This window comes from Rattus norvegicus, chromosome 2 (genome assembly GCF_021556685.1).
Source record: "Rattus norvegicus strain SHRSP/BbbUtx chromosome 2, alternate assembly SHRSP_T2T, whole genome shotgun sequence".
In the NCBI taxonomy this organism is placed as follows: Eukaryota; Metazoa; Chordata; class Mammalia; order Rodentia; family Muridae; genus Rattus; species Rattus norvegicus.
Genome location: NC_141535.1, coordinates 154,711,923 through 154,721,382, shown reverse-complemented (window position 1 = coordinate 154,721,382; position 9,460 = coordinate 154,711,923). Strand labels below are relative to the sequence as shown.

The window sequence follows — 9,460 nt, the reverse complement described above, 5'->3', positions numbered from 1 at the left end:
CATAAACATACACACATATACATACACATACACATACACACATATACATACACATACACATACACACATATACATACACATACACATACACACATATACATACACATACACACATATACATACACATACACGCACATACATAAACATACACACATATACATACACATACACACATATACATACACATACACATACACACATATACATACACATACACATACACACATATACATACACATACACACATATACATACACATACACATACACACATATACATACACATACACATACACACATATACATACACATACACACATATACATACACATACACACATATACATACACATACACACACATAGACATACACACATATACATACACATACACACACATACACATACACACATATACATACACATACACACATACATACACATATACATGTACATATGACTAGGAAATGAGTCAGAATTCTTTGGCCATTTCTTCATGTATATATCTGTGGCATATGTTTGTTAATGTGTTCAGACATATATGGACACATAGGTGTGTGTATGCACATATGCACATGGGTGTGGAGGCCCAATGCTCCTGTTGAGTGCCTTTCTTGATTACCCGCCTGTAGTGAGCCATATTGGATTTGGGCCTGGCCGTTTTTTGACTGTATAGCTCAAAGTGGCTATGTGACTCTTGGCCACACATACTCCTCTAAGAGCCTCTCCCATGAATTTACAGCACAGGAAGATAACATTCTCGGGATGCTTCAGCCTAAGCAAAAATCAGTTATCTCCTCAGTCAACACCTGGTGTCTCCACCACCTGACCTCATCGCCTGACTTCTTTGCCTCCAGCTATCACTGCCTATACCCTCATCTCCCCCTCCTTCATGTTTCACAAACGTCACTCCCCCTACCTGAAAGCCTTAAAAGCTGTAACGTTCATCCCAATGAACGAGACCTGGACAATAGAATCTTTCTTGGTCTCCTTCTTCTCTCGCCTCCCATAGGCCTACGGGTAGCGCCCTTTCGGAACCCTGAATAACGAGGGACACCCGCCACCTCGTATACTGAGGCTCAGTCTCTCCCTCAGACTGAAGTTCATCAGTCTGACCTGTCAACTCAGCCAGCTTGCTTCAGTAGTCCCCAGTCTGCCTGATGAACAGTGGGGATACAGGTTGAGCTCTAGGGATCTGAACCCCGGTTGTCACACTTGTGAGATGAACACTTTGCCCACTGAGCCATCCCCCAAGCCACATTGTGGCTGTCTTTGCAAGATTATTTTGTTCAAATGTCATCAGAATTTTTGTGCTGTTTTTGTTTTGTCAAATTGGCACAAACTAGAGGCATCTAGGAAGACAGAACCTCAATTGAAAAAAATGTTCTCATCAGATTGATGAAGTCTGAGGGGTCATCTTCCTCATTAATGATTGCTATGGAAGAGCCCAGCACACGGTGGGTCTGGTGGTCCTGGGTTCTATAAGAAAGCCAGCTAAGCAGTCCATGGAGAGCAAGCCAGTAAGCAGCATCCTTCCACCCAGGATTCTGCCATGATGACCCTCAGCGATGGACTATAAGCTGTAACATGACATATGACTCTTCCCCCAGCTTCGTTTGTTTAACACAGCAGTAGGGTGCAAACTCATAATTTTCTTGCACTGTTTCTTGGAACATTTACATACTCTAGTTAGCTGGGCAAAGTGATAGACAGGTTTGGCCCCAGAATTCAGGAGGCAGAGACATTCTGATCTCTGTTAGTCAGAAGCCAGCCTGCTCTATACAGTGAGACCCTGTTTAAAAAATTAAAGAAACAATCTATAGATAGATAGATAGATAGATAGATAGATAGATAGATAGATAGATAGGTAGGTAGATAGATAGATAGATAGATAGATAGATAGATAGATAGGTAGGTAGGTAGATAGATAGATAGATAGATAGATAGATAGATAGATAGATAGACAGACAGACACTCCAAAAACATCTGTGAAGTGCTTGCATTACTTTATTAGAACCACAAAATAAGGTATGTTTCAAATTCATCTGATAAGAAATATTATAATAAATAGAAAATAAATAAATATAAATAGCTCATATGCTTATCATAAGTATAAAATATAACAATAAATATTTTTAAATAAGGGATGACTGAGTGTTTTCATAAACACTTTGGTACAAAAATAATAGCTTATCAGTTCTTGCTCTTCTGCTGACACACTGAGGGAGGACATACTCTCCCCTTAATGATATTTTGATGAAAACTTACAAACAACTTGCAAGTATGAGAGACACAATGGAGGGGCCCACGCTGAGGCAGCCGTGCCACCTTTGGGGTTACAGATTCCTACAGGAGCTGAAGGTCAACCAGGCCAGGACTACCTGACTCCTAGCCCTCCTCCTTAGGAGGAGCTCAGATAGTTCATCACCCTGTTGATAGTCATGACGCGGGTGCTGAAGGCATGGAGCAGGATACAGAGCTTCATCTTCACTCTGTAAGGATCTGCTTCTCCCACGGGAGCTTTCTGGTGCAGAGTCTCGCCGCTGTGATTCAGAGACTACAAAGAAACACCAAGCATAGCATACACACAATTTAAAAATGAAAGCATTTGCCTGCAAGGAAGGGATACAGTCACTGCACAGCCGGGGGCCTGCAACCTACTCCCTCATTACACTCCTAGACCCCCCCCTGCTGTGTTCCTGCAGGAAAAGAGGGAAGAAATACTCCTTTGCAAGCACGTACCTCTGTCTTGAGGGATCTCTGACAAGACCCTTAAACTACCCAGAAAAAGTCACCATTAGGATTTCTCAGAAGATAGGAGCCTGTGAGGTGGTATCTGCAGTAGTAGTGGATTAATTCTTATGAGTTATGTTAAGAAGCCCTGTCCTTTTGGAAGAGGGGGCTGGGGATGGGTGGGGTCTATGCATTAGAGCTCACTATCAGCAACAGACCTATTTCTGGTAGAGATGCCATTTGTGTTAGGAAAATGAGCTAGTACCGTGTTTCCCACTCGATCCTTTGATTTCATAACATAGAATAAGAACTTATGTTTCTGTGATGTTTAATATTTTTGCTTGCTCCTCACAAAATCTTGAGAGGAGAGAGAGAGAGAGAGAGAGAGAGAGAGAGAGAGAGAGAGAGAGAGAGAGAGAGAGAGAGAGAGGGAGAGGGAGAGGGAGAGGGAGAGGGAGAGGGAGAGGGAGAGGGAGAGGGAGAGGGAGAGAGCGAGCTTAAAGTCATCGTACTTTATAACCCGTTTGGTCCCTGGTAGACCTCTTTCTACTACCCAAATCAACTGAGTTCTGGGCTTGTCCATACAGAATTCATTACAAATCTCTGTATGGTACGTTGTTTAACACCTGCATCAACGTCACTGTCTTTCAAATAAGTCATCTGGCAATGTGTAAAGTCTTGGATGGTTTTATGCTAACTTGACACAAGCTAGAGTCATTTAGGGAGAGGGAAACATCAATTGAGAAAAACACCTCCAGCCAGATTGGCCAGTGGGCAAGCCTTGTGGTTGTTTTCTTGACTGATGGTTGATGTGGGAAAGCCCAGCTCACCGCACCCCCCCCGCCCCGTGGTCCTGGGTGCTATACAAGGCAAACTGAGCAAGCCATGTGGAACACTCCAGTCACCAGGTTTCCTCTACAGCATCAGCTTCTGCCTCCATTTCCCTGGATGACAGATTCGTATTCTCTGTAAGACGAAATAAACCCTCTCCTCCCCAATTTGCTCTTGGCCATGATGCTTTAGCAAAGAAATAGAAACCCTAGCTGAGACAGTATGTATGAAATGAAAAACAACTGCTTTTCAGACAGTGCACTTCTGTCTTCATCCCGTGACTTAGTTGCCAAGATGCTCATCTCTCTCATGTGCATATTTCTGCGTTTTGTGCTACTATGGAATGGCAAGTTACCACAGATGCCTAACGCTGCATTTCCTTAGATGGAAGATCACTGTTCATTTTGGTCATGTTTTGGTTCAAAATAGATTATAGTTGGACACCAGCTCCACATGTTTTCCCTAGTAATGTTTGAATAGGTGTGCAGCCTCTAGAGGCTACAAATTTTGAAAAGGACACATGTATGTTTGCATGTATTATATGTACTCACACATGCACATATCTGTGCCTACACTGTGCAGAAGCCAGAGAAGGGGATCCTGTATTCTCCATCTTATTCCTTGGAGGCAGGGTCTCTCCCTGAACCTGGAGGCTTCATGACTAAACTTGAAGCAAGAAAACCTCAGTGGCCTTCCTGTCTCCTCTCTCAGGAGTTACAGAGCAGTTCAAGACCACACCCTGTTTGTCACATAGGAGCTCCAGGCCAAACTCAAGTTCTCATGGTTGCTTAGCAAGTGCTCTTAGTCACTGGACTGTCTCTCCAGTCCTAATCTCAAACGTTTTAGAGAAGAACATATTTAAAACAAACCAAAAAAACCCTTTAAAGGAGACTCTAGTTCAGCCTCTTAAGCGTCCAGGCCCTCCTCTGCACAGACTTTATTTGCTAGTTGTGGGGATGGTACAAGAAAAAGAATTTGAAAAGAAGCCTGATTTGTATCATGAGATCAACAATAGACGGCTGCTTGCATTTGCCCTTACTATAGAGCGTGCCCTCAAGGCTGTCTTAGCAAATGTAACCTTGCAAGGCCTTTCACGGGTTGGGATGGGGGTGGGAGGGCATGGTCAGGTCTCTCCCAACCCAAGACATGCTGGTTTTATTGTATCTAATAAAGGAGCCATCGCTGATAGGAGGAAGCCTTACCCGCATTAGCTCATCAATAGCCATCAGCATGTTTCTGTCCAGAGTGATCTGCTGATGATTGTGGCTCTGAAGTGCTGCATTTATGGCCTGGAACTCTGACTGGTACATCTTCAAGTCCTCATAGATGCTACCAAGGCACAGGGTCTAGAAGGCAGGACAAAATGGGGAGGGAACCATTGAGATGGGCTGGGACTCCATGACCCTGCTGTGTTTCAGAAAAGTATGTGGCTTACCATCATCAAAGAAGTCTTTTGTGGAGGCAGGCAGCTCCCTCTCTAGAGGAAAGAATGATCAGGCATCAGTGTTATGGATCCATCATGAGGAAGGAACCTTTAGATTGATTACTTACTATTATGGAAGAAGTCTCTTTAGTAGCCAGGCAACTCTCATTCTAGAAGAAAATCATAAACCAAGGACGTCATCATCATCATCATCATCATCATCATCATCATCATCACCACCACCATCACTACCAACACCATAACCACCACCATCATCATTTTTTTTTCCAGAGCTGGGGACCGAACCCAGGGCCTTGAGCTTGCCTACCACTGAGCTAAATCCCCAACCCCTATCATTTGATTTTTAAGAGAGGGTTTCTATTGGAACTTTCCTGGAACTCAAACTCACAGAATTCTCTTGCCTCTGCCTTTTAAGTGCTGAGATTAAAGGCACGCACCCCCCCATTATTTCTTTCTCTCTTTTTTTTCTTTTCTTTTTTTTCGGAGCTGGGGACTGAACCCAGGGCCTTGGCGCTTGCTAGGCAAGCGCTCTACCACTGAGCTAAATCCCCAACCCCTTATTTCTTAACATAAATCTCTCTGATATTATTTTCTCAAACTAACTTCTCATTACAGTAACAAGCATAAAAAACCTCACCATTATAACTTCTCTTGGGTGGATATGTATAGGTATTCTGTGTGCGTGTGTGTGTGTACCTGTGGAGACCGGAGGACAATCTTTGGGGTCTTTCTTAATCGCTTCTCCAGGCCTTTTTTTTTTTTCTAATACAGTTTCTCTCACTGAACCTGTAGCTCACTGATTGATTCAGCTAGACCAGCTGGCCCGGGCATCCTCCTGTCTCTGCCCACCCTGAGGCTGCACAGCTTGCTGGGGATCTGAATTTAGGTCCTCATGCTTGTGAGTAAACACGTCACTACCTGAGCTTTACCTGCCACAACCCTCCCCCTTTCTTTTTGAAGATGAAATCTTGTTGTGTATCCCTGGCTGGGCTGGAACTCACTATGTATACCAGGCTGGCCTCTTAACTTAACAGAAATCAGCCTTCTTCTACCCACTGGGATTAAAGGTCTATTCCACCACACCCAGCTCACAGTTACTGAGTATATCCTTCTGCCTGGAGAAGCATTTGTATGGTTGTGACTTTTTTCTCTCCCCAAACTCTCACGTTTGATAGCTACACGTAAATGTCTGGAGACAGCTGAGGTTGGCTGCACAGCCCTTAATCTTTTTTTTTTTTTTTTTCCCAGGGGAAGTCCTCTGTACCTTGTGGAGTTCCAGTGGTAAGCAGGCCTCCAGTGTGCTGGTTTTGTCCCGTGTGATGTCTTCATGATCGATGTCTCCAGCAGTGCAAGAGTAATGTTTCAATTTTTCTCTGGCCTGGGAAAAGCATAAGGAGAAGCTGAGCTGAATCTCTCAGCAAGGTGGCTGGCTTCCTCTGAGACCTGCACTCCAGTGAATCCGCAGAGCCTAGGCTGGCCACTCTGAGCCTATCTCTTTGGCCTATAGGAAACTCACACTTACCATAAGATGAGAAGAAACGGACCTAAGAAACGGACCTCCTGCGTGCTCTCCCTACCCTTCCTCCCCCTTGCATGGGCTGTCTGCCAGCAGGATAGTTTTCCACACTGGGGTGGCTGCAACAGGCTGTGCTAATCAGCGTCAGCACCACACTGTGATGCCTGCTTCCGGTGGATCCTGTTGTTTTTCCTTTTGCCAAGCAGCTGTGCCCTAGGAATATCTTTTTTTTTTCAAGTCTAACTTCTAAACTGTTAAAGTCACAGCTTGACGGCAGTAACACACTTGCAAACCCTAAATACTAGTTGAGCTTTAATTTACATACGCACTGGGCTCTCTCTTACCCCCGGTGTGCTGGAAAGCACCACTGAACCGAATCACACAAGGTATTAAGAAGTCAACAGCTCTCTGATTGAAGGTTGGGATAACCGTTCCATTCAGCTATGGTTCTGGGGTGTGTGGCAAACAGCAGTGCTGTGCCTTCCTGGATTCCAAGGTCAACTAGAGAGCAATGGTGACTCAAACTGAACAGAGTTGAATTCCAACCCCAGTACTGTTATTTGGCAGTGGAAGGGTGAGGAACATCCAGTTAACTTTGAAAGACCTTCATCCTCTCTACCCAAACCTCACTTTAGGAAAACAGTCTCTCCTTTTTGCAGGGATTCCTTAGGGAAACTTCCTTAAGTTTTTTTCCCTTAATTTTAAGTTTTCGTGCCTAAACATGTCTGCCTGCATGTATGTCTGTACGCCGTGTGCACAGTGCCCACAGAGGCCAGAAAATGACAGATCCCCTCAGACCAGAGTTGCAGATGGTCGTGAGCCACCACGTGGGTGCTGGGAAACTCCGGACCTCTGGAAGAGCAGCCAGCTCTCTTAACCACAGAGCCACCTCTCCTGCCTGGGAACCCCACTTAATTAAGATTGAGCTTTGAGGAACAACCAGCAGCACATTATGCAAGATTAGAAGGGAAGGAAGAAATTCACCAAGAAGGCCTTGTGGAGTGGAGCTTATCTTGAGGTAGCTACAAGACAACAGGCTAGAAGATCCTTAAGAAAGATTTGAAAACAGAACAGGAAGACAGGAGTCTCCTTCCTTCCCCCTTTGTGCCTTTGTGCTTATGAATGCACACCCTGTTGGGGATAGAACACCAGTACTCATTCATAATTAAGCCAGAATTCTATAATGGAGCCCCAGCCCTAGCAGCTGCAGGGTATCTGGAAATGCACATTAACATTTGCTGTAGCTTTGTTCCAAAAGTGAGAGGAAACCTTGGCAATTTTTTACAACAGAAAAGGCTACTTTTGCATTTAGATATGAAACCTGAGAAGAATGAACAGAGCTGTGAATAAAACTGGATCACGGGTTGGGGATTTAGCTCAGTGGTAGAGCGCTTGCCTAGGAAGCCCAAGGCCCTGGGTTCAGTCCTCAGCTCCGGGGGTGGGGGGGAGATTTACTCATTTGGGGGCTGGGGATTTAGCTCAGTGGTAGAGCGCTTACCTAGGAAGCGCAAGGCCCTGGGTTCGGTCCCCAGCTCCGGAAAAAAAAAAAAAAAAAAAAAAAAAACCAAAAAAAAAAAAAAAAAAAAAACTGGATCACACTTGCCCCAGAAAAATGGAGGTTCTAATGTTTGGGTCCTCCTAGAGATGTGTCCATCCAGTGAGGCCATTGGTGAGCAGAAGAGAGAGAATCTAATTCACCTCTACAGCTTGTGAAGTACAGACAGTGTAGCTAGTGACTGTCTCCCTGTTCTACCTGCAGTGAGGCCGAGGCAAGGGGCATCCTGTGACACCATGTCACACAGCCAGGCAGGCTGGGAGGAACATTTTAAGTACCCACTTTCCTCTGTGTAGAAACAGCCCAAACTGATGCCGTTATGATTTATCACCATTCTTCCTTTCTCTGGAGACACAGTTTCCTTTAGATTATATTTAGAAGGTTTGAGAAGTTTCCTCTACGGTTCCTGCCAGCTACCCAGGAACTATGGCTTCCCAGCAGATACTAGATAGGTTAGAAGTCATTTCAACAGCGGAGCTTTGAGGTTAGACGACTCGAGAAACTTACCGTCCTCACCATGTCGTCCGTGGTCTTCAGCAGGTTTTGGGACTGGTTAAGACACTTGGCAGGTCCAGAGACTGGTATGACCCTGGCCGAAGTGAGGTGGTTTAGGAGGACAAGGGTGGCCAAGAAGAGGAGGTCTGGAAGGGAAACGAAGGGTGTGTGGAGCTTGTCAGCCTGGTTTTGACCTGTCTCTTTCTTCAGCCATTCTGACAATTTTTGTCATCCATTCCTTCTGACCTCCCTCCACCCATGATTTAACCCCTTCCTCGGGGCTGACAGATGAAGCACGACCTCTCAGATCTTGTTTGGGGACTGGCTTGGATCTTCATTTTCCATACTCTAGCTTCAAGGCTGGGCTTTAGTTTTCTTCCATGAAGTGGGCATAGCGGTACCTCCCCGACCCCAGTTGTTCTACAATGAGGAGACCATGCCAGGTGCAGCACAACTTAGCACGACCGTCCTTCCCCTCTTCCTTCCCTTGCCCTGCAGTTGCTGGCCGCCCGTTAGTCTCCCTTAGTGGGTCCGGGGCTTCTGTCCGCTCTTTCCTGAGCCTTCGTCCCTGATCAAGTTACCCTGTCAGCCGGCCCTCAGCTACTTACAGCGTGATTGACACATGCTGGACCGGCTCTGAGAGGAGCAGCTGGATGCCGAGGGAGAAGAGGTTGGAGCACTGACCCTGGGGGACACATTTTTATAATTGTCTGGATTGCCGGCAGGACTTTCCCAGGACTGTCTCTTGCTTTCTCTCTCTGTCTCTACATCAGCTTCTCAAGGACAAGAGCGTTGATCGCCCCAGGGGTGGGTGGCGCTTTCGAATTAACTCTCGGAGTGCCCGCCTGAGGAGATTCGGGACCGTCCCATCACCCACCGCACTCAGAGT

At 45.6% G+C, this 9,460-nt stretch overlaps 1 protein-coding gene across 1 annotated transcript; it reads right to left on the bottom strand.

Annotated features, from left to right (window-relative positions):
* Positions 1–2,287: 2,287 nt before the first annotated feature.
* Positions 2,288–9,229, bottom strand: Il12a (interleukin 12A). Its single transcript, NM_053390.1, is given in 7 exon segments — positions 2,288–2,554; positions 4,764–4,907; positions 4,997–5,038; positions 5,113–5,154; positions 6,270–6,383; positions 8,584–8,717; positions 9,180–9,229. Coding segments are annotated over 7 exon segments (648 nt in total). The 5' UTR covers positions 9,196–9,229; the 3' UTR covers positions 2,288–2,398.
* Between the last annotated feature and the right edge of the window lie 231 nt (positions 9,230–9,460).